This window comes from Bos taurus, chromosome 1 (genome assembly GCF_002263795.3).
Source record: "Bos taurus isolate L1 Dominette 01449 registration number 42190680 breed Hereford chromosome 1, ARS-UCD2.0, whole genome shotgun sequence".
Lineage (NCBI taxonomy): Eukaryota > Metazoa > Chordata > Mammalia > Artiodactyla > Bovidae > Bos > Bos taurus.
Genome location: NC_037328.1, coordinates 22,501,555 through 22,528,236, shown reverse-complemented (window position 1 = coordinate 22,528,236; position 26,682 = coordinate 22,501,555). Strand labels below are relative to the sequence as shown.

At 38.6% G+C, this 26,682-nt stretch overlaps 1 protein-coding gene across 1 annotated transcript in view; it reads right to left on the bottom strand.

Moving 5' to 3' along the window:
* LOC104976614 (putative uncharacterized protein ENSP00000383407) overlaps positions 1 to 17,707 on the bottom strand; it is a 51,890-nt gene extending 34,183 nt beyond the window's left edge. Inside the window, exons 1-2 of the mRNA XM_059887295.1 lie at positions 17,609 to 17,707; positions 11,565 to 11,696 (exon numbers count right to left, since the gene is read on the bottom strand). Coding sequence (XP_059743278.1) covers positions 11,565 to 11,696; positions 17,609 to 17,632 — 156 coding nt within the window. The 5' untranslated portion in view covers positions 17,633 to 17,707. The remainder of the gene's footprint in view (positions 1 to 11,564; positions 11,697 to 17,608) is intronic.
* Positions 17,708 to 26,682: the final 8,975 nt, after the last annotated feature.

Genomic DNA, 26,682 nt, shown 5'->3' with positions numbered 1-26,682 from the left:
TGGCGTGCTATGGTTCATGGGGTTGCAAAGAGTTGGACACAACTGAGTCTGAACTTAAGGCTTTAGAAAGGAGAAAGACAAGTAATGTTTAAATTTCATGTTGCCTGCCACTTATATCATTCTTATTTATTCCTCACAGCCCCAAATAGAACAAGAAGAAACCTGTGAAAAGTGTGATAGGAAATAGATGGGTAAAGCTATCAAGCTCCATTCTTACAATGAACAAGCACTGGACTGGCACTCCAGAACCTGGCTTGATTTCCCAGTGGGTGTGTGTGCTTGGTTGCTCAGTCACGTCTGATTCTTTGCGATCCCGTGGACTGCAGCCCTCCAGGTTCCTCTGTCCATTGGAATTCTCCAGGCAAGAATACTAGAGTGGGTTGCTGGCTGCCCTCCTCCAGGGGATCTTCCCAAACCCCAGTCTCCTGCATTGCAGGCAGATTCTTTACTAACTCAGTTGCCTGGGAAGCCCTGATTTCCCAGGTCTGCTACTAAACTAGGTAAGGTCCAAGAACCTTCTCAGAACTTTAGTCTCTACACCTATAACATGAAGGTTGGTGAACAAGAACTTGAAAAAGTCTTCCAGTAGAAACAATCCATGTTTCCTTTTCTACAATATTTCAATCCAAAGTCAATAGGGATGACAGAAGCTTTTAAGAGAAAATTAAAATGGGAATGGGCTTTTTTGCTTTACAGCCTTTTCTTTAAAACATGATTAAAGAGATAACATGGCTTTCATTCGATTCAATTAGTAATTGTATCCTGAGCTTAGGAAATAAAAAAGAGAATAGGGAATAATTAACCTTAATCTATTGATTTCATTTTAATTTAATATATGTCTCTATTTACAGGAGGAAACTATTTAAAACCACCAGAAATGGTTCACATACGAAATGGTGGCAGAAGAAAAGTGATATGTGACTAGATATAATGAATAAAAAATAAAAATGAAAGAAAAGTGCAGTGTTTTTAATGAAGCTGATCTGTGTTTTATATGTCAACTTGTTATGAGTCATTTCACAATCTAGAAATCAAGAAAAGGATTACATGCATTGTTTTGACACTGATTCCTCTTGTTCATAGTTTGATGAAGGCCTGGCTGATAGGATGTCTTTGTTAATCTCATTTTCTTCCTTTAGTATCTATGTTATTAATAGCTATGTCAATGCTGATGCTAATATGGAGACAGAACAAAAAAATTCCCAATTTTAGTAGTTTGGAGGCAAGTAAGAAATGCAGTTGAATGGTTAGAATACCAACCTGGGAGTTACCTATTTTGACTTCATTACTCACCTATTCTAAGATGACATGTCACATTTCGGTGTGTTCATGTATCCATTTATAAGACACTCAGTTCTAAGTGCTTTTTAAGGCCTTTTGTGGAAGATGTTAAGACAGGGTGCAGCATTAATCTATTACTTATCCCTTCACCATTTTTTAACCCTAGCTCTTCCTTTTCAAGCCCAGCTTAAATTTTACCTTCTCCACTGAACTTGTACCATTAAACCACAAACCACAATCATGTTCTTAGTGATAACGCTTACTATTGACCATCTATTTTGTGCCTGCCACTGCGCTAATAATGTTAACTGGGTTGTCACCTTTTATTTTCAAATGATGAGTGAAAGTAACAAGCAGTTTATTTTATAGGAGAAGAAACTGGGTTTAAAGGACTTGTCTGAGATTACATAGCTGGTAAATTTAAAAGCTGGGACTTTTATGTTTGACTCTCACATTTTGTGCTCCTATTGTATTATTTTTTTGAAATTCCTTCTGAGAATTATTGTAGAAGTTGGGCTTTATACTTATAATGCAGCATTTAATTACATGGTGTTTCATGTCATCTCTAGATATTTTTGATATATATATTTCCTGCTGTAGCCAACATCTGTCATTCACTAATCCTAAAATCAATGTGTAGAAGAAGGAGGAGGCAGGAGAAGGAGGAGGAGGAGAGAGAAAGAGAAGGAGAAGCAAAGGAGGGAAAGAGATAAGGAAGGGAAGAAGTAGAGAAAGAGAGAAGAATCCTTTCATTATTAGGGTAAGATGTGTGTCTTAAGTCCTATCCATCACATGGACCAACTGAAAACACTGATTCAAAACTGACTAACATGAGAGAAAAAACAAGGTGGGTATCCATTTTTATTATCTCAAATCTCAGCAGAGATAGTGTAGTTATGAAGCCTGCTGCTATAATAGTGGCATCTGGATTTCACCACTTATGATGGATGATGCTGGAAGCAGCGGCTCTCTTCCGGATGGCAAGTTTCGCAGTGTGTTCTCAGTCATTTCTTCAAACTCAGCTAGAGGATCTGTCTTCAACCTCCCAACAATTTGGAGAATTTTTAAGCCTGCAATCCATTTCTTTCTGTTTAAATGAGCTAACTTGGATTTTGGTTATCTGCAAAGACCTCTGACTGATAACTTATCAAGGTAATTTTAGACCTGCATTAGTTCGACTTCACTTTCACTTTTCACTTTCATGCATTGGAGAAGGAAATGGCAACCCACTCCAGTGTTCTTGCCTGGAGAATCCCAGGGGTGGGGGAGCCTGGTGGGCTGCTGTCTATGGGGTCGCACAGAGTCGGACATGACTGAAGCAACTTAGCAGCAGTTATCTATTACTATACAATATATTACTTCAAAATGTAATGCCTTAAAACAATACAAATGTATCATTTCACAAGTTCTTTGTGTCAGGAATATGAGCATGGCTTATGGGGATCCTCTGATTCAGGTTTGCATTCAAGCTATTGGCCCAAAAGTCTGAGGTCTCATCTGAAGGCTTAGCTGGGAAGAGAATCCTCCTCCAAGCTCTCTCAGCGATTGTTGACAGCATTGTTTTCTATAGATTGTTGAAGTGAAGGCCTCTGCCCTTGCTGATTGTAGGCTGAATGCTGCTCTGGGTTCCTGGCCACACGGGCCCCTTCTAGATGGGATCTGGCTTCACGGTAACGTGCAAGCAAGAAAGCAATGGAGAGAGTCGGCTTGTAAGACAGACGTTATAGTCTTTTATAACTTAATCATTGATGTGACTTTCTATCACCTTTGCCAAATTCTGCTGGAATCAAGTCACACACAAAGAAAGGTGAGTATTACATAAAGACATAAATACCAGAAAGCAAACGAAGGTGAATTCTGTAGGTCAATTTGGCTAGGCCACAGAACCCGACACTTGGTCAAACACCAATGAAATTAACACTGAAATAGACTTTGAGTAAAGCAGATTATATTATGTGGCTGGACCTCATCTCAACAGTTGAAGGTCTTAAGAAGAAAAGACTGTAATCCCCAGTGAAGAGAGTTTTTGCCTCTAGACTACCTTTCAACTCCTTATTACATCAGCCCTTCCCTGGGTCTCAAGCCTGCTGGCTTGCCCTCCAAATTTCAGACCTGCCAGCCTCCCTACTGGTCAAGTCCTTAAAATAAATTTCTCTTTCTATATATCCACATCCTATTAGTTCTGTTTCTCTACAGAACCCTGATTTTTTCAGTAGGGTTTATTAAAGGCCATCTTAAAAGTCTGCCTTCAGTTTCAGAAGGAAAATATTAGTGTTTTATCTTAAAAAAAAACGTTCCTTCCAAAAAAATATTAAAACGTACCCATGGAACCAGCAGCAAGGGGACTTGGAGAACACCTAGTCTAATCCTATTATCTTATAGAGGTGGCAATGAAGAGTCAGATTATGTAATGATTATTCAGTGCTATTTAAAAACAAAGCCAAGGCAAGAACTCAGTTTTCTCTTTTAATGCCCTTACCATTGCCCCATGATGAAAGTTGCTCAGTCATGTCTGACTCTTGTGACCCCATGGACTATACAGTCTATGGAATTCTCCAGGTCAGAATACTGGAGTGTGTAGCCTATCCCTTCTCCAGGAGATCTTCCTGACCCAGGAATCGAACTGGAGGTCTCCTGCATTGCAGGTGGATTCTTTACCAACTGAACTATCAGGGAAGCCCACCCTTGCCCCATAAATTCTGCCAAGTTGAAAGCTGAGAATTGCACTAGTGGCCTGAAGACTGTTTATAGGGAAGTAAAACCTTCATGGGCAGATAAACTATTGGTCAGCTGGGTTGTTCTTCCCTTCAGTGGATCTCCGTGTAGTGGGTGATGGTGCCACCTCATCCTCTAACCCAGATTCCTTAATGATCAATGGCAGGCATGGCCAAGATGGCAGGCTGGGTCATGGATCCTGCCAGTGGCTATGGAACAGAGCAAAACCAACTGGCCAAGAGGGGATTAAACCTTGACCTTGGCCTCATTAGTGCTGAGCTCTAACCAACTGTTAGACATGCATCGTATCATTTGTCTTTAAAACTCTGTTTGAATCTGCTATATTACACTCTCATTAATATCTGGTAGCTGGGAGCAATTTAATTGATTTCTCCAGTGCTTTTTATCAGTGCTGAATGTTGATGAGTAAGAACATAAAAATAAAGAAATAAATAAACTTGCAGTTAAAAAATATTTAACTTAAAATGGACCAAAGAAACACCTGAAATATAAATTAAGATAATAAGAGTCACTGTGATAGATTTTCTTGTTTACTATTATTTACACATGGAGGGAAATCTCAGAATGAATGTCAAACATTGCACTCAAACCAGTTGTTCATGATTTGAGGCAATTTGTGGAGATTAAAATCTTGGGTTTTCTAATGCACATCAACAATAAATCCTGTTGCTTCTTCCTGTCCAGCCTGGTAAAAAATCAATGCTTTTAGGTAAGCAGTGTTGATTACAAATTTTTTGAGCAGTTATTTTAAAACGACATCCAAGCTCAAGTGAGAGTTTGACTTAAAGTCATTTAATCAAGGATATTAAATTAAAGGATCACTCTGCCCTGGTGTGATGGGTTGTAGAAGGAAGCAAAGTGAACATTAACATACATTATGCCAGGTGCTTAACGTGTGTTATAACATTTGATCCTCACTACAAACCAAGAGACAGACATCATTATCCATATTCTATTGCTCAGAAAACTTAGGGTCAGAGAAGTTCAATAACATTTTCAAGGATACAGAGTTTTCAGCTGCCTGGGGAGCAGGAATGAAACTCAAGTTTATTAACTTCATTGCCCATCTCAAGTTCTCTCTGCCATGTCATATATATTAGATTATATTCAGTGTATATAACAAGGTTGGATTCTTTATCTTTCTGTCTTCCCCACCTCTTCACTTCTCATCTCCCCAACACATATTCTCCCACTCAGCCTCTCCTACTCTCTAGCCTACTCTCTTGCCTAGACATGCAAAACATACACACACGCACACACACACACACACACACACACACACACACACACACATGCTTGGACAGAGAGGTTAAAGAACAAGATTAGTATTTGAGAAGCCAGAACTGCAGTCTTGACTCCATCCATTTCAGACACATCACTAATCTCAGCCTCCTCGCTGGTTAATACACTTATTCCCTATAGTCTTGTCTCTTAAAAGTATATAACTGTTTATCATCAAGTATTTTTATACTTTGTATTTCCCGAAGTAAAGTGGGGAGTTAATATTATTTGGTTACTTGGATACCTCAACATCACCAGCAATTTCAAGCCTCTAATTCTACACTGTCCAGTTCAGTAGCCATTCTGACTGTATGTGGCTACTGAGCAGTTGGTATATGGCTAGTCTGACTGAGGAAATAAATTTTAATTTAATTTAAATTTTGAAATTGAAGCTGGCTCAAAAATACACGTTTTATTGTTTCATTAGGAGCAGGATTCACTTTAACCACTGAAGTTTTAGCATCAAAATTGAGATGTATAAGATACACATCTTATTTCAAAATCTATGTGAATATATAGTATCACATTAACTTTTCAAAATAATTACAAGTTGAAAGATTAAATCAATAATCTTTTACATATACTTAAGTACAATATTATTAAATTAATTTCTACCTGTTTTTCTTTTTAAAAATGTTGCTTGCTAGATCAGCAAACTTTTTCCATGAATTGTCAGATGGAAATAGCTTAGGCTCTGTGGGCCACATACAGTTTCTATGGCATGGTCTTCTTTACTTTTGTTTTTATTTATTTTTTTAATCTTTGACAATTTATTCACTAATATATGCCAACTGACTCTAACAGTGCCTCACACAAAATAAGTGCTAAAAAATTAATTAGAAGCAATTAGCTGATAAAATTCAATAGTGACAATTATCCCAACTCTTTGGAATTCTTACTAGATAGATATTTGAGATAATTTATTTATCAGTGTTTAAAAATTAAAGGAGTGGCCCTTCTCATCTGACATCAGACAGCAGAATTGCTGCAGGGCTGAGGGTAAGGGGAAATAGTTGTAGCCCACTTATGGGCTCCCCTAGAAGCCCAGACAGTAAAGAATCTGCCTGCAATGCAGGAGACCCAGGTTTGATCCCTGGGTCGGGAAGATCACCTGGAGAAGGGAACAGCTACCCACTCTAGTATCCTTACCTGGAAAACCCCATGGACAGAGGAGCCTGGCGGGTTACAGTTCATGGGGTCACAAAGAGTTGGACACAACTGAGCGACTAACACTTTCCCTTTACAATGGGCATACTTAATTGTTTTACTGTAAAAACTGTTCCTAGCTCATGGGCAGTACACATACAGGCTACCCAGGACAGCAGTTCTAGTCACAGCTCTATTGTAATACATCTGTCATTCTAACTTGAGCACTCAATGGAAAGCCAGGATGCTCTTCTCTGAAAATGAACTAGGCTGAATCCATACAGAGGATTGTTGTCCTCATTCTACAGAGGAGGACATTGAGGTCTAGGGAATTTTAACAGCTTTTACAAGTCAAATAGCTAGTAAGTGCAAAGTTAGAATGCCCACCTCCAAAGCTCATGTATGACACTGCATCATACTTTCTCCATAATTAAGACTTTCTTTAGTGTGACTAATAAATTTTCACTGATTCGTTCATTTAGCTTACCAATATTCATTGAATGAATATTTATTCATTCTACAAATAATAGAGATACATCCCCTGTTCCACATTTAAGCTCATTTTTGAGAAGGGCTTCCCTGGTGGCTCAGCCAGTAAAGAATCTGCCTACAATTTGGGAGACCCAGGTTCTATCCCCAGGTTAGGAAGACCCCTGGAGAAGGGAATGGCTGCCCACTCCAGTATTCTTCCCTGGAGAATTCCAAGACAGAGGAGCCTGGTGGGTCCCAGTTCCTGAGATCACAAAGAGTCGAACACAACTGAGCGACTAACACATTAACACTTAAAAAGGCTTAAATATCTTACCGACTTAATTTATGAGATACAAAATGAAGTGGAAAACTGACAATTATTGGCTTTTTCCAATCAATATAGATGGCAAGCTTGATAATTCAGGCTTGATCTTGTTAACCCCAAACTGGCAGAGGTACAAACATTTTATGTTCTCACTTTTTTTCTAATTCAAGATCATTTATTAGCTTAAGACATAATAAAGTGGTGCTAAAATAGGTACAGAATCAAGCAGTAACAACCGACATTTTAATTAACGTAATAAAGTAATCAGTCTTTAGCTAGGCTAGTATGTTAGTCTATTTTCTTTCAGCATATTTGCTTAGCTGCATGATTATTCACTCTATCAAACTTTTTAGCTATTATTATTATTGTTAATCTTTTTTTGGTAGTAGCCCTCCAAAACTCTCTGGCTTTGCTATATATTATAAATGAACCACTTATTATTATCTTTATAAAATTTAGTAAAGTCTCATTTAAAATAAGTTCTTCTTTATAGACTATTTAGCTCTCCATTACCAATCCCTCCTAGAAATTCAATTAAAATGTAAACTGGATATTTTTGACGTTTTTCATTTAAAATCCCAACATTACTTTTTTTCCCTTAAACATCTCTCTAATTATGCAGTTGGTCTACACCTGATCTTCTCTTTGGGGGCCCTGGAACATCTTACAACCCTTCTCACTTCTAATAAGTATGCATAAATAAAATAGATTAAGAGAAACCTAGAGGCCTAGGATTCTTCTCTCCTTTTGTTTTTCTTTTCAATTCATGTGGCAAATGACATTATTTTTAGTATGAACTATAAATTTCCACTCTATGTATGCTGTTGGGTTGGGTGTAAAGTGTTTAAGTTTGAGAATACCTCTCCCCTACAGGAAAATTACAAACACATTTGGGCTGAGGACTCTCAGAGTTGAGGAATAATTCCATTAAGTTTAGACGTCTTTTCATAGTATTTTCAGAACATTAATCCATAAAGAAGCATCTATTTTCAATACTATTATGACTGGTCCAAATATTTTCCCCCTTGAATTAGAAAAAAAAAGGGGGGAGAGTAGTAGGAGAAAAAAAGGCTCCATTCTTCAGAAACTTGGATGGAAAGTCAGGAAAGTTCTAAAATCACTAAATTTCATGATTAAAAGACTAATTTTGTTTTATCCAAGCTACGGAATCATTTTCATCAGAAATAAAATAGGTGTCCATAATAATCTGACACAATTGGTGTAATTCAACAATTGAATACTGGAATCAATAATTGAACCAGTTGCTTTTCAGTGTGACTGTGTGTATATATACACATAAGCATGTGTTAGTTGCTCAGCTGTGTTCAACTTTTTGTGACTCCATGGATTGTAGCCCACCAGGCTCCTCTGTCCATGGAATTCTCTAGGCAAGAATACTGGAGTGGGTTGCCATTTTCTTCTCCATATATACATTCATATACTGGCTTCCCAGGTGGCGCTAGTGGTAAAGAACCTGTCTGCCAGTCCAAGAAACATAAGAGACACTGGTTCAATCTCTGGGTCTGAAAGATCCCTTGGAGGAGGGCATGACAACCCACTCCAGTGTTCTTGCCTGGAGAATCCCATGGACAGAGGAGCCTGGTGGGCTACAGTCCGTAGGGTTGCCAAGAGTTGGACACAATGGAAGTGATTTATCACAAGTGGATATTTATATACATATAAACATTTATGTTGATATATATGCATATATTTTAAAGTTAAATTGTGATACATATATATTTATTGTATACACATATATAAAATGTATACATTTACCTGAGTAATATATATATTCCATATATATATTCCATATATATATGGAAATATATATAAATAAATATATATATATATATATATATATGACTCAGCTAGTGAAGAATCTGCCTGCAATGTGGGAGACCTGGGTTCAATCCCTGGGTTGGGAAGATCCCCTGGAGAAGGGAAAGGCTGCCCATTCCAGTATTGTGGCCTAGAGAATTCCATGGACTGTATAGTGCATGGGATCACAAACAGCCGGACACAACTGAGTGACTTTCACTTTCACTTCCACTTTCACATATATATACGGAAAGAGAGCTGTAACAATTTAAATCATGTTTTATTTTCATCTACTTTTGCAGTGTAAATGAAGTTCGATAACAATCCTAGTGAACTAGTTGGCCATGAACTTGTTTATTTTTCTTGCATACTTATTAAATTCATACATTTAAGGAAATATCTTGAATCTCTTAATCCTATTCACCTTTTCTTTTTAATTATAGAGAAAAAAATGCTTACATTTTGCAGTGTCAATTGACATGCCCCATGTAAACGGTCTCTCTCTCTCACGTTGAGATGTAAAAATACTGCTGCTTCCTCTTAAACATATCTTCAGTTCAGTTCAGTTCAGTTCAGTCGTGTCTGACTCTTTGCAACCCCATGAACTGCAGCACGCCAGGCCTCCCTGTCCATCACAAACTCCCAGAGTTCACTCAAACTCACGTCCATCGAGTCGGTGATGCCATCCAGCCATCTCATCCTCTATCGTCCCCTTCTCCTCCTGCCCCCAATCCCTCCCAGTATCACAGTCTTTTCCAATGAGTCAACTCTTTGCATGAGGTGGCCAAAGTACTGGAGTTTCAGCTTTAGCATTAGTCCTTCCAAAGAACACCCAGGACTGATCTCCTTTAGGATGGACTGGTTGGATCTCCTTGCAGTCCAAGGGACTCTCAAGAGTCTTCTCCAACACCACAGTTCAAAAGCATCAATTCTTTGGCGCTTAGCTTTCTTCACAGTCCAACTCTCACATCCATACGTGACTACTGGAAAAACCATAGCCTTGCATATCTGTCAACATCAATATTTTAAGGATATTGAAAAGGATACAGAGCGGTGTTTCCACTGCACTGAATTTTTAAAATTATATTTACTTACTGAGACTTATTATTGAACTTGTTTATTGGAGGAAATGGCAAACCACTTCAGTATTCTGGCCTGGAAAATCCCATGGACAGAAGAGCCTGGTGGGCTACAGTCCATGGGGCCACAAAAGCGTCAGACAGGACTGAGCAACTAGGCACACATGCATAATAGTCTATTAGCCTTTAGTTGATCTAGGTTTCTGGGAAACAGAAACATTCGGTAAGCTGGGAAAATAAGTTTCCAATGTCCCCAACGAATAAAATAGGTAGCTGTGCAGGTTGGTGTAACATTGGAAGGTATTTTAATCTAATCTTTTCTCATCCTCTCTTTAACTGGGAAAGTTATTTAGCCTTTCTCAACATTTCTAAACTTCTATAATGTTACTAAACTAAACTTGTGAGGACCAGCACAAATAACTTCATATAAAACACCATCCAGTATAGTCCCTGACAAAAAGAAAGCACTGAGTAAATAATAGTTGATATTATTTTTTGTTGCTGTTATTGAGGAAATATGTGATTACAAAGGTAAGAGGTGACTTCTACATCTGTAAGTATAGAAAATTTCGTTATTTGCTGCAGACATAGGACTTTTTACATCGTCCTAAGTCAAAGTAGAAATAAGTTTATTAGAATGGGATTAATTTAATTACAGCACAATTGACTAAGAAAACTGCCTGCACTGTAAAACAGGAACAGGGCTAATTTTGCAGAGCATGGAGAACTCTCTGCCTCTGGTAATTATAAATATAATTCACAAAACTATTTGCCTTTGCATCCTAATAATACTCAACATTTTGTAAGTTGGTATGTGTCCATAAATTTAAGCAGCAGCTTAGTAAAGAAGTAGCACAGATTTTAAAGCAGTGAGTGGTGTGCTGAAGTTGGTGCTAGAAAGAATGAATAATTAAATATTCAGGAATTGTAAACCTGTTATTAAACCATTGGCAGCTTGAAGTCAACCATAGTAGGACCATTCAAACCATGGGAATTGGCAAATGCTACAAATCTCAGGTTCTCCCCACTCATCCCGAAGACCTGGTTTACCAGTAAACTTCTGATGTGGACATATATAAATGTGTATTTAATTGCCAGCTTTAACACTAAATGGTTTATAGACTTTAACAAGTTATGTTGTACTTCTCTCCTGCAATTTCATCATCTGGAAAGCAATACAATTACTTCTTTGTCATAAGTTTGCTTTTGATTAAATAATTTTAGCTACATGATCATCTAATACATACTTTGTAAGTGGTAGCTCATACTAATAAGCCAAAATCATGTAAGACAAAACAATGAAAAGTAGAAATTAAAAGTAAATGAAGTTTCAGAAAACAGGGTCTTTTGCCAATGTACATGCTTCTTTAAGGAAGAGATTCTACATATACAATAGAAAGGAGGTGATTCACTCAAGTTTCACTCACCGTGAAGAGAGTGCTGTGTGATCTTCCACTCTCCTCAGAGCGTGAGAAAAAAGAATCAGCTCTACCCGAGCTCCTCTCTTGGTGAGCTTGTTGCTCTGGGACTGGCTCATATAAGCTGTCCATAGAGCCTTCCTGCAGTAGAGAGATTTCTGAGTTAATTAAGGAATAAGGAAATGATAATTTTCATTTGGAAAGTTGTCTAACCATCTACCCACCTTTATACAGTACCCTATCTAAATGATCCTTTGCACTGGGATTATACTTTATGGTATGTCAGTGTTCAACAATGAGCAAGACAGCAAAGAGAGGCATTCTCAGCACTCACTAGAGAGCCAGGAATTAAAATAAAACTCTAAGTGTTGGTGAAAATGAAAGGGTTAGTTGCTCAGTTGTGCCTGACTCTTTGCAACCCCACAGATGTCTGCCAGGCATCTCTATTCATGGAAATCTCCAAGCAAGAATATTGGAGTGGGTAGCCATTTCCTTCTCCAGGGGAATCTTCCTGGCCCAGGGACCAAACACAGGTCTCCTGCATTGCAGGCAGATTCTTTACTGTCTGAGCCATGAAGGAAGCCCCAAATGAGGCAGTTTCTCAAGAAGCATGATGAGAACATAAAGTTCTAGGTAAGAAAAGACCTCTTTGGACACCAATAAACTTCACTGGCTGTCAGGTCAGAGTTTTTAGTTATACGCATCTCTCTGATGGGAATACCAATTAGTACTATGTCCTTGTATAAGAAACACAATCTGTACTTCAGCTTTCTCAATTGTAAAGTTGCAGTTTCATTCACCTTAAAAGAAGAACTCGGAATAAAATTAAATACAGTGTATGCTTTGAAATAGCAAAAATATCTCACAGGTACAATAAAGGCATTAACATTTATGTTTAAAGTATTTATATTAATAAGTTATATTATTCACTTGTTTTTATCTTTTTGGAATAATGAATTTTAAAATGTATGACTCTACATGTAACACTATTGTGAACTCTATGCTTCTTTGTATTTGGGAAGCAAACTTACTGACTAATTAACTTGTTATGATTTTTTTCCTTTTAAGATTAAATTGTATTGTGTGGCATCAGCTGGAGACAGTCTTAAGGGAGAGAGGTATACACTCAATATACTGAAAATTTCCAGTGATAGTAACTGGTGATGCTGATAATGATGTCATCAATATAAATGTCTGCTGGATTACAAAAAAAAGCTTTCTTGCTTGAAACAATGAGTGAGAAATCATAGTATTGTACAACAAATGTTCTCATCTTTAAAAATACCTTTTGTTAAGATTCAAACAAAATAAAGATTGAATTGTATTCACATTGTCTACCTTTAGAAATTTCAACCAATAAGCTCTGTGCTACAATTCCATAATTCAAGCAACTTGAGCTCCAAATGAATTATTGAGAAAATTTAAAAGACCTAGGTTAAGTCCTAAGACATGTGTGCTCTAAATGCCTAAACATGTAGGAAAGTTGAAAGCCTAACAGAATCACAAAGTGGTAATTGGAGGTTAAGCTTTGAACCTATTAAGTGTCTGCCCATAAACAGGCAACACTGCCGGATCTTGAATCTTGTGGTATAATGTGTGATGGTGGTCCTCCGCATGAAGCAAGCACCCTGATGAAATCCAGGGGCTGTAGCAGCACCCACAGGAGGCTGAAAAATGAAAGGAGGAGGCGGGAAAAATCTCCTTCCCAAAGCTGCTGAGGCTGTTGCTTCTAGGAAGCCATAGGCCAGAAAAGTAAAATTCAATGCAGCCAGCAAAGTGGGATCAGAGACAAGCTGCCAACTGATTCAGTGACTGGATCAGTAATAAACCAAGAATCACCCTGGGATGAGATACCTGGACCAGCAATGCAAACCTTGTTTCTAAACTGGGGCTTCAGAAAGACTGGAGATTTTTGCCTCACAGCTAGATGGAGAAAGGTAAAGAGGCCAGGAAGGAGAGAAAAGAGAGAGAGGAGGATGGAGGTGAGAGGCAGAGGAGAGGGAAAGACAGACCGAGACACTCGGAGACACTCAGAGAGAGAGAGATGAGAGTTATGCTCCAGCACCGGCCAGAACACATGTAGGGATCAAAAGCTGAGAAAAAGTCAACTGAACTGACAGTCTGAGAATAAAGCCATTTCCATTTCCATTCCATTGCATGAATGTAAAATCATAAAACAGGTGAAAAATAATTTAAAGAGAACATTTATCATCTTCACATGAGCTAAATAAAAAAGGAATATTACAATTAAAATAATTAACCCATGATGAAACCAAAACAGGCAGAGACAAAAAATAAAACAAGAAGTCTTGAAAATAATATAACCACAGACATTTGTATTAAGTAATCAAAAATTGGGATGAACTCTAGACCTCTCAAAAGAATTAGAAAATGCTGACGAGTTCACCCAAAGTACATAAAAGAGTAAACAGAAAACCCATGAATCATGCGGGTAAATATGTGGAGGACATATTGAGGCATTACAACATCAGATTATCAGGAATTCTAGCAAAATAAAGTGAGAGATTTTTCTTGCCAATCAAGAAAACAAGGGTCCAGTTTTACTTATAGTTTTAAGAACTCCTAAATGCAATGTTAGCAAAATTAAATTTAATAATGTATTTAAAAATTCACCATGGTCAATTACAGGAATACAAGGATATTTCAACAGTTAAACATAGTGTAACATGCTTAAAAATTTTTTATCACTTCAATAAATATTTTAAGGCTTTAAACAATGTATTATTCATCTTTGATAAAATCTCAGCAAATTGGGAAAAGACAGGACTTCCTCAACCTCATTAGGGTTATTTATCAAAAACCTCAGGAAGACTCAATTAGAAGTAATTACATGAACATTAGAAGCAAGACTAGGATGCCTGCCATATAGTATTTTTATTTGTCAATGTTATAGGAGAGAGAGAGAGAGAAGCTGAGAACGATATAATTGCTACAGAAGAGGAAAATTTACAGATTATCTACATAAAAAGTACTAGAAAAAAACATAGATTGTTAGAAGCAGGAAGACCAAGGTTCAATTCCTGGGTCGGAAAGATCCTCTGGAGAAGGAAATGGCAACCCATTCCAGTATTTTTGCCTGGAGAATCCATGGACAGAGGAGTTTGGCAGACTATAGTCCATTGGATTGCAAGAGTCAGACATGACTTAGCAACTAAACCACCACCACTTCCTTGCAATATCAATATTTGAAAATCAATGACACATCTACAAATCAGCAAAAACAAATTAGGAAAAAAATCACAATAGCAACCAAAATTCTTTAGACTACTAGCAATAAAGTTAGCAAAAATGTACAAGAATTTTTTAGAGAAAATTATAAAACATCTTTAAAGGCCATGAAAGATTAGAATAAGAGGAGAGTTATACACGTTTGTGGATGAGTGAACTCAACCTCAGAATGAAGTCAATTTCCTCTAAAGGTGTAAAATTTAAATTTATTTTAATCAAAATCCCATAAAAATCTTTCACATAACTTGATAAGATGATTCAGTATATTTATAGAAGCAAAGAGATTTAAAAAGTCCACATTATGAAGATGAACAAGAAGAGGACATTCTTAGGAGTAAGATATCTGCTGGGCATTAGAATTACCTTAATAGGTATGTAGAACAGTCAAAAATAAAAGGATGGAGATATACCAATGGGATAAAATATATAAACCAAATAAAGATAGGGGCAGCATTGCAAATCACTGAAGAAATGGTGCACGGGAAATTGATTTGTAACCTTACTGGGTTACAAAGTCAAGCTAAGCTCAATATCTCTATGATGAGCTCAACAAAAAAATCATCCTGCTTCTAATGAGCAGGTTTTCTAAAAGCCTTATCACCATGTAAAACTCTAAAAAAAATTCTGGATTCAGAGTGGCCCACATAAAAGGATAATCCTGCCTCCCTTTTGAAAAATAGACCCCATTTGGAGTTTATAGATCCAAAATAATAGCAATCACCTTTAATGGATTATTTATAGTATCCTTGGTTAAAAATGGGTAGTTCATTAAGTTTGGCTTTATATTTCTCTTAAAAACCCCATTTACTAAAAGATTTACAATTTCCCCCTACACTTAAGAGAATGTTTAACTCATTCATTGACTTTCCTAATGCTAATCTTTATGCGATGCTTATTATTTAGCATCACCTATTTCTTAAAGATTTAAAGGTCAATATGTTTATTTACACTTCCATTTTTAAATTCTACAATCTCTCCACTAAGTCAGTAGTTTTTAATCTCTTCTTTAAAATGCTGTGCCCCATGTGTTCACATTCCTATAGGCACAGATAAAATGTGTTTTGAATTATGCACCAATTCCTGGCAAAAACTGTGACCCCACCCCTTTTTCACAGCTCATAACAGCATGGTAGGGTGTCACAACACCCTGATTGGGAGCCCATATGCTAAATAACTTTATTTATTTATTCCCCAAGAAGGAATAAAAATATCTAAAATAGTTGTAATTTTTTTTTAACCAAGTACCTTGTGGACATTTTCTTATTATAGAAATTACTTTTAACCTTATATAAACTTCGGAATGCTTACCCACAATAAGTCAGTGTTAATGATGGTTAAACCTAAGCTAATACGTTTCTGAACAAGGCTGGTTTAAAGAGATGGAAAAGAGTTGGCAGTTAAACTGAGTACATGAGGCATGTCTTTGAAGCAATCCTTTTTGAGGGCATGCCACTTTCCCTATAATACAGAGAAAGACAATCACACTCATTATATGGTTATGTCTTTACTAGCAGGATTACAAAGCATATGCCATGCTATGCTGAGCTCTGCTATGTTATAGAAACATTAGCATACTGCTTATAGCACCATTCAGCCTGATTTCAGAACAGGGTCGGCTCTGCCGCTACACTGCCTATTTCCATGGGAAGTATATTCCTGTAAACCACATATAGCTCTTTTAGAGCAACTAGAAGCAAATGCATAATACCACTTAAATCACCTGAAATGGGATTTCTCCAGTCAGATTTATATGGCACAAAGCAAAGTTGAGCACTGGCGGTTATTTTGTAAATTAGGAGTATATAGGCAAGCTGAACTCGATGATTCAGCCTGCCACAACTCACAATTCCATTTTATTTTTCAAGATGCTCTAAGATTAAATCCCATATCTTGGCTTAAAATGCTTCCTGTTTAGGTATTACAACTATGTCAGCACCATCTCTAGCACTTATGTTAATCTTATTTGCAATTTGGAAAGAAAACAAACATCAAAGTAAACCATTTTATTTCCTCAAATGACAGGGATCTCCCACTGACATCTTGAAAAACCAATGAATAGGCATAATACCGTGCTGTAAACACAGATAGAAATGAATAAAATTATTTTTGAAATCCATTTTTAGCATTGGCAGATGGTCACAACTGCAGGTTGGAGTTATAAAATATTTCCAGATCTATGACTACCTGCTAACTTCCACTGATCCACTTCAGGCTAAAAGGAAAAAAAAGCCATAATGTAAAAAAGAATTTGAGAGCTGCCTACTCCCTTGAATGAGTGCATCTGCAGGACTGGATTAATCTATTGTATCTTGCATTTACAGGGCTGTATAACTCAGAAAGCTGCCTCCATGGTGGGTTTAACCAAACCAACATTGAACTGAATCCATTACTCAAACAATAAAGGAGGAATTTTGATTACTCAGAATGTCCCAAAGCAAAACCAGTAAGCCCAATGCAGCATATTTTGCAAAATAAAAACTCTTGTGCTCAATAATGAAAAGAAGAAAATAGTTCCTCAAAAAGACTATCTACATCTCACACTTAGAAATTCAATATCAAACTGTTAAGTAATTAATCATTGTTATAGATAAATATATGCTGCTTTTGTAAATTACTTGCCTCGGCACACAGTTGGCTAAAGTTCTTTAATGAAAATGTTTCCTTATTTTTCTGACATAGACTTTCTTATGAAATCCTACAATGTATCCTAAAATATCACCACTTAGGGGGTTTAGGGTAGACCCTAGTTCCAGACAATAAAATGAAAATGAGGATATAAATTGTACATGTATTAAAAATCTTACCAGCGAAAAGCAGAAAAGATTCATTTTGGTCAGTTTCCGCTCCTTGTCGCAGTGCACTCTCTTGGCTTCACAGCTGTTTGGACAGTGCTCCCGGGAGATTACTCCAGAGTAAAATCCTTGCCGTAATCCCAGGGATTCACAGACCATTATCAAATGAAACAGGTCTTTGTTGAACAAACAATTTTCTAAATTAATGAGGAGCCCTGACTAATAAAAAGAGAGAATGAGACTAACCATGATCTTTGTAAACAGATTTCAATGGTGACAATAATATTCCTAAAATCTGGAAGAAAAATGCAGTGGAAACAACCATAGGCCTATTTGAGTTAAAAATATGAAGCACACCCTGGAAAAAATGGCATTCTCCAACGTGAAAGCAGCCCCTTCCCTTGAAAGAACTGGTTCAAAGCTCAGTACCAGGTGCGCCCCATCACCCATGTCTTCTTCCTCTTCCACTGATTAAAATAATGTTGGATCCCTTACTCTTTTTATGATGGTAAATTATGCATCATTTAAAGTTTCCCATTTTAACCATTTTTAAGTGTACAGTTTTGTGGCATTGGGTATACTCGTGTTATTGGGCAAACATCACAGCCATCCATCTCCAGAACATTTCCGTCTTATAAAACTGAAATTCTGTACCCATTAAACACTAACTCTCCTCCATTCCTCCCTCCCCCCAGCCCCTGGTAACCACCATTCTACTTTTTGTTTCTGTGAATTTCACTATTCTAGGTACCTCATTTCGGAGAGGGCAATGGCACCCCACTCCAGTACTCTTGCCTGGAAAATCCCATGGATGGAGGAGCCTGATGGGCTGCAGTCCATGGGGTCACTAAAAGTCGGACATGACTGAACGACTTCACTTTCACTTTTCACTTTCATGCATTGGAGAAGGAAATGGCAACCCACTCCAGTGTTCTTGCCTTGAGAATCTCAGGGACAGGGGAGCCTGGTGGGCTGCTGTCTATGGCGTTGCACAGAATCGGACACGACTGAAGCGACTTAGCAGCAGCAGCAGGTACCTCATTTAAGTGAAATCATGCACTATTTACCTTTTGTAATTAGCTTCTTTCACCTAGCATAATGCATGTATCAGAATTTTATTTTAGTGTAATTGAGAGTCCCTTGGACTGCAAGGAGATCCAACCGGTCCATCCTAAAGGATATCAGTCCTGGGTGTTCATTGAAAGGACTGATGCTGAAGCTGAAACCCCAATACTTTGGCCACCTCATTCGAAGAGTTGACTCATTGCAAAAGGCCCTGATGCTGAGAAGGACTGGGAGCAGGAGGAGAAGGGAATGATAGAGGATGAGATGGCTGGATGGCATCACCGACTCGATGGACATGAGTTTGAGTGAACTCCGGGAGTTGATGATGGACAGGGACGCCTGGCGTGCTGTGATTCATGGGGTTGCAAAGAGTCGGACACGACTGAGTGACTGAACTGAACTAAACTGAATGTTCATTGGATGAATGTACCACATTTTTTCAACAGAAATGGAGATGATTAATTCATTTATTTATTCATTCGTTCGTTTTTATCAGAGTATAGTTGATTTACAAGGGCTTCCTTGGTAGCTCAGTTGGTAAAGAATCTGCCTGCAGTGCAGGAGACCCGGGTTCAATCCCTGGGGTGGGAAGATCCCTTGGAGAAGGAAATGGCAAACCACTCAAGTATTCTTGCCTGGAAAATCCCATGGAAAGAGGAGCCTGGTATGCTACAGTTCATGGGTTGCAAAGAGTTGGGCACAACTGAGCAACTAACATTGCTGTCTTAGTTTCAGGTATGCAGAAGAGGAATCAGTTATACATATGCATATATCCACTTTTTTAGATTCTTTTCCCATATAGGCCACTACGGAGTATTAAGTAGAGTTCCCTGTGGTATATGGTACGTCTTTGTTAGTTATCTATTTTATGTATGTGTGTAAATGTCAATCCCATCTCCCAATTTATCCCTCCTCCCCCCCAAGATGTATGTATCACAATTTGTTTATTCATTTATGTTGATGGACACTTTGGTTACTTTTACTTTGTATCTATTGCAAACAATGCTGCTTTGAATATGAGCATACACGAATCTGTATGCATCCCTGATGTCAATTCTTTTGACTGTTTACCCAAAAGTAGAAATCTTGCAAAGTTAAATTTAGATCTTGCAAATGTGCTTTTATTTCAGCTGGCCTTGGACTTATTTTTCCTTTAAATTATATGTATTTCTGGTTCCCCACTAGAAATGGCATCTACAGTTGTCCCTTGTCCTTTAATTAGAAATACCTGGAGAGTTGCATGGTAAACTTCTACTTTGGAGTGTTATTATCTAAGAATACTTTGAGTTCCATGTAATAGACTGCAGGATAGACTGCTTACTCATGACTAAGAGCTGTTCTTCTCATATAAGTGTTGGTCTGTTGATTCACAATTGTTGGCACTAATGCAGAGCATTGCCTTTGACTGTGTGGATCACAATAAACTGGGCAAAATTCTTCAAGAGATGGGAATACCAGACCACCTGACCTGCCTCTTGAGAAACCTGTGTGCAGGTCAGGAAGCAACAGTTAGAACTGGACATGGAACCACAGACCGGTTCCAAATAGGAAAAGGAGTATGTCAAGGCTGTATATTGTCACCCTGCTTATTTAACTTATATGCAGAGTACATCATGAGAAATGCTGGGCTGGAAGAATCACAAGCTGGAATCAAGATTGCCGGGAGAAATATCAATAACCTCAGATATGCAGATGACACCACCCTTATGGCAGAAAGTGAAGAGGAACTAAAAAGCCTCTTGATGAAAGTGAAAGAGGAGAGTGAAAAAGTTGGCTTAAAGCTTGACATTCAGATCATGGCATCTGGTCCCATTACTTCGTGGCAAATAGATGAGGAAACAGTGGAAACAGTGGCTGACTTTATTTTTGGGGGATCCAAAATCACTGCAGATGATGATTGCAGCCATGAAATTAAAAGACATTTATTCCTTGGAAGGAAAGCTACGACCAACCTAAACAGCATATTAAAAAGCAGAGACGTTACTTTGTTAACAAAGGTCCATCTAGTCAAGGCTATGGTTTTTCCGGTAGGCATATATAGATGTGAGAGTTGGACTATAAAGAAAGCTGAGCGCTGAAGAATTGATGCTTTTGAACTGTAGTGTTGGAGAAGACTCTTGAGAGTCCCTTGGACTGCAAGGAGATCCAACCAGTCTATTCTAAAGGAGATCAGTCCTGGGTGTTCATTGGAAGGACTGATGTTGAAGCTGAAACTCCAATATTTTGGCCACTTCATGTGAAGAGTTGACTCATTAGAAAAGACCCTGATGCTGGGAAAGATTGAGGGCAGAAGGAGAAGGGGATGACAGAGGATGAGATGGTTGGATGGCATCACTGACTCAATGAACATGGGTTTGGGTGGACTCTGGGAGTTGGTGATGGACAGGGAGGCCTGGCATGCTGCGGTTCATGGGGTCGCAAAGAGTCGGACACGACTGAGCAACTGAACTGAACTGAATTGAACTGATGCAGAGAATCAGTGAGGTCAGAGTCATGGCCACAGGCCACAGTTCCCTTGCCCTTCCCATCAAGGTCTGAATCTGGATGCACAAGCTCAAAGCATGAAGCTCTCACACTTTTAGATGAAGGCATCAGACAGCATAGGCATGAATGTCAAGTAGCCCTCTGTGTTTGGCTGCTTTTTTATGATCCTCCCTAGAGCCTTGGCATCCCTGTAAGTTACACTATTTCTGCATGCTTTCTTAAGTTAGTACTTTTGGGGAGTATTATTTAAGGTATATTTTGAGAAGATATAATATTAAAATTTAATCAAAACCAGATGAAACTAGGACTTTGAGCCTCTTCTTTAAGGTCTCTTTTAGAAGCTATAACATTAATTCAAGTGCCAATATTTTTAAAATTTCATTATGAAATTTTCACACATCCTCAAAAGTAGAGTTCAATAATCCCTTCATATTTCCATCATCTATGTGCAAAAAACCATCAAGATGCCCTGTTTTATCCTTCTCATTTTTCTTTCCTGCCAAAGTGTTTTAAACCCCAGACACAATGTCATTTCACTCCTACATACCTTCACTTTGTATCTCTAAAATGTTTTTTGACATTTTCTTAGATAATCTAAGGGCTATTGCTACACCTAAAAATTATTCCACGATAACGTCAGATATTCCTTGTGTCACACCTGCCTTGGAAAGAGAGAGTCTCTTCTCCAATCTCTTGACTATGAGCTGAGGCTGGAACTTGATACATAGAACATGGCAGCGGCATCATTGTGCTAGATCTAAGCCTTGTCTTTAAGAGGCTGCCAACTCCCCCTGCCTTCTTCTTTGAACGCAGCTGTTTCATGCATGCAGAGACCTGCATGAAGCAACACTGAAGACTCCTGTGAAAGCCCCAACTGCTCTTCAAGCTAGCAGGCAGCACCAATACGCTAGCCCTGTGACCAAGGCCATCTGGGGAGTAAGGCCCAAGTCCCTGGCGATCCACATTAACTATGCCAGATGGAGCAGAGAGCTGTCCCTCAAGACAGCTGACCGAATTACAAAATTGTAAGGAAATAAATTACTGGGTTTTTTTAAGCCACGAAGTTCTGGGGTGGTTTGTCATGTGACAAGATAGCCAAAGCACTTTCCATAATTAAATTCCCCAATGATCTTTTTAAAAAAACAGTGATAATTTTCATTTGCTCCATTTGAGTCAAGATGCAAACAAGGACCACATGTCACATTCGGTTGTCATGTCTGGCAAGTTTCTTTAATCTCCCTACTAATTCCTCTGTTTGTCTGACTCTCTCTGTCTCTATCTTTTTCTATTTCTCTTTTTCTTCCTTGCTATTAACTTTTGCAAAAATTAGGTGCTGTAAAATATATCACATTCACATTTTCTTTTTGCTTTAAAATTTTTCTTTCTGTACTTTTCCCCTCAACTTGAAGTTCTCCTAACCTATATCTTTTAGAAGCAATCAAAACAATAAAATATACTTTTTTATTTTTTTTTGGAAAAAGGTCTCTGAGGTGTTCATGTTACATGAAGACACTACCCAAAAGTCATGGCTAATTCAAAGAGCAGAATAGGTCCTGATGGGGACAGCAAATCCTTCTATTGCCTCCCCTCACATTCTTCTTTTCTCAAATGCTGAAAAAAAAACTGTTTTTTATCTATTTCCTCTGAAGATAGAATTTCTATACTCTGTAAGTTGATAATTACTTTTCATTCCAACAGGTAGTTATCACGATAGTATGCAAAGGACATAAGTTTTGGAACCAAATAGACCTGAATTTGAATTCAGTAACTTGCTATTAAATCTTTGACAAGTCACTTAATTTCTCTGAATGTCAATTTCCACTTCTATTAAAAAAAAGTGATGAAAGGATCTTTCTTAAAATCTGTTTATTTAAATTGATGCATGTGTGATAAGTCACTTCAGTCGTGTCTGATTCTTTGCAACCCTGCAATGGCACCCCACTCCAGTACTCTTGCCTGGAAAATCTCATGGATGGAGGAGCCTGGTGGGCTGCAGTCCATGGGGTTACTAAGAGTTGGACACGACTGAGCGACTTCACTTTCACTTTTCACTTTCCTGCATTGGAGAAGGAAATGGCAACCCACTCCAGTGTTCTTGCCTGGAGAATCCCAGGGACGGGGGAGCCTGGTGGGCTGCCGTCTATGGGGTCGCACAGAGTTGGACACGACTGAAGCGACATAGCAGCAGCAGCAGCAGGACTGTAGTCAGCCAGTCTTCTCTGTCCACTGGATTCTCCAGGCAAGAATACTGCAGTGGGTTGTTATGCCCTCCTCCAAGGGATTTTCCCAACCCAGAACTCAAACCCACATCTTCTGTAGCTCCTGCATTGCAGGCAAATTCTTTACTGCTGAGCTACCAGGGAAGCACACATAAATTGATACCAATGTATGTAAAGTGAATTGCAAGAGGAATTCAGCAAATGCTATTGTGAATTAGTTTGGTCACCTCTTTGAATTGCAGTGTGTACCAAGAGCAGCCACTAAATTCCACTGTCAAACTAAAAGAGAAGGAAGAAGGGCTGTGTCATGGTCAAAACACATCACAGCAGAAGCCACAAGATCTGGATAATTTTATACCTAGCTTTAGAAATAAGGAGCTCCCTGACAAAGTCTCCCAAATTTAGAGGATTTTTTAGCTTCTTAATCTACAAACAAAACCTATAGACTAAGCCTTTCTCAACATTTTTCACATTAAAGAACACACACCAAAAAATGGGTGTTTCCTTAAGGTTCCATTGATCACTGCAAGTTCCAAGGAGGTGTTATATTAACATATATGTAACCATTCTTAATGTATCAGCAGCTCACTACACAACAGTTGGGAAACTCTGGTCTGAAAGATATCTAAAACTCCTCTAGCTCATGACACTCATGGTGGATATTTCAGAGCAGTAAAAATGGTAAAGTTAGAATGAGGGAGAGGAAAAACCTTTCAAATTACATAGAGGTAAATCTAATACTTATATTCAAATTTACTGCATGAAACTATAGTACAGACAATTCTGAGACCCCACCTTATCCCCAGGTGGTACTTCCTTAAGTTAAATTGAAGTAATTATAAATTACCCACTCTTTTCATTGAAAAGGAATGTCTTAACTCAATAAATAATCATTTATTGTTTCAAGTCCATTTCTAACATTTCATAAACAAAGGACAGGAATAAAGTCATGGATTTTGAAGAAGCATAATTAGAGTAGTAGAACATAAAGTATGTATCATTTTGGAAATTATCTGTAGACAGGATTACCATCATATCTATTAATTTATTCACCCAGATAACATTGTTCTCCCACTTTTAAGCCATCAAAGGAAAAGGGAGGAAAAGAGAAAGGGAAAGGAAGAGGGAAAAAGAGGGAGTCAGAAAAGGGGGGGTGGGTACTCTTACAGTACGTATATTCTTATGACGGACAATAAGTATCTTAACTTTCATGGACTGATTTTGAAGGACAGCTATAGTGTTCATTGCTCAGGCATGTCCTACTATTTGCGACCTCATGGACTGTAGCCTGCCAGGTTCCTTTATCCATGGGATTCTCCAGGCAATAAATAATAGTGGAGTGGGTTGCCATTTCCTCCTCCAGGGGATCTTCCTAACCCAGGGATTGAACCCAGGTCTCTGGCATTAAAGGCAGTTTCTTTACCCTCTGAGTCACCAGGGAAGCCCAACCTTGGGGTCTAAGTAAAAGTACACAGTAAAGGTATGGATCAAAATTCCCTCAAAATCTATGATATGACAGATGAGGTTAGTAGTTCTAATTCCCCAGACAGTTACGGAATGGTCAAAGATGTTGAAAGTTGAAAGTGAAAGTCACTGTCCTGTCAGACTCTTTTCGAACCCATGGACTATAGTTGGAATTCTCCAGGCCACGATACTGGAATGGGTAGCCTTTCCCTTCTCCAGGAGATCTTCCCAACCCAGGGATCGAACCCAGGTCTCCCACATTGCAGGTGGATTCTTTACCAGTTGAGCCACAAGGAAAGCCCTTGTCTTTAACAGAATGGTCAAAGAGACCAGGAAAAGCTCACCAAAGAAGGGAAGTTCAGCCTACACACTTGGCCCATAGGCTATCAATAACTCACACACACACTGGCACACCATAGAGTTAGTAAAATAAAGCAGAAAATGTGTATACTGAGAAAGCAGAGAGGCTAGAGCTCTGATTGTTCTTACCTTGTCCTGAAGATCCCGGACGAGCCCCCAAGATGATAGCCTATGGTGAACGATGTCGAATCCATGATCTCTGAAGAAAAACATTTAGCTATGGGATCAGGGACTAGGCTTGATCACTCAGAGCTTTTGTGTGGCAGAAGTTTTATTACACTGAAAAAGGTTCAGAGAAAGCTTCTGACCTAGACATCAGAAAGGGGATGGAGGGTGCCCCCCTCACTAGTCTTATCCAGGCCTTATATACTTTAGCCAAACCCACTCCCACAACATATATCTTAAATTAACAAGATTAGAACTAACAATAGAAATGTTTTACCAGACCCACACCCACAATATATGTCTTAAGATAACAAGATTAGTCAGGTGGTTCTTGTTAAGGAGAAACCTGTCCTCAAGTAAGTACATTGTTATATTGATTAAGACAAAAAATGTAGGAAAAAAAAGTTTGTCCTTTTCTCCTCCTTGAGAGTCCCAGCTAAGGGACAGCTAAGGAGCACCATATTTGTTAAATAAGAGTTTACAGGAATATGTTGGTTTTGAAATTATGAAATTTCTAGCTTTGTCTGATAAAGATTTTCAGTGTTTCCTGCAACCAAAGTAGAATTTTATAAAGAATAAACCTTTAGGAAGTTTAAGAGATTTGTTTTAGAAAGTAGCTATTTGCAGATATGGTAGAGAAGAAAAATGTTGCTTAAAAGGTATTCCAGGGGTTCAGTTCAGTTCAGTTGCTCAGTCGTGTGCAACTCTTTGTGACTCCATGAACCGCAGCACACCAGGTCTCCCTGCTGCTGCTGCTGAGTCACTTCAGTCGTGTCCGACTCTGTGTGACCCCATAGACAGCAGCCCACCAGGCTCCCCCGTCCCTGGGATTCTCCAGGCAAGAACACTGGAGTGGGTTGCCATTTCCTTCTCCAATGCAGGAAAGTGAAAAGTGAAAGGGAAGTCGCTCAGTCATGTCCGACTCTTTGCGACCCCATGGACTGCAGCCCACAAGGCTCCTCCGTCCATGGGATTTTCCAGGCAAGAGTATTGGAGTGGGGTGCCATTGCCTTCTCTGCCAGGCCTCCCTATCCATCACCAACTCCCAGAGTTCACCCAAATCCATGTCCATTGAGTCAGTGATGCAATCCAACCATCTCATCCTCTGTCGACCCTTCTCCTCCTGCCCTCAATCTTTCCCAGCATCAGGGTCTTTTCAAATGAGTCAGCTCTTCTCATAAGGTGCCCAAAGTACTGAAGTTTCAGCTTCAGCGTCAGTCCTTCCAATGAATATTCAGGACTGATTTTCTTTAGGATGGACTGGTTGGATTTCCTTGCAGTCCAAGGGACTCTCAAGAGTCTTCTCCAACACCATAGTTCAAAAGCATC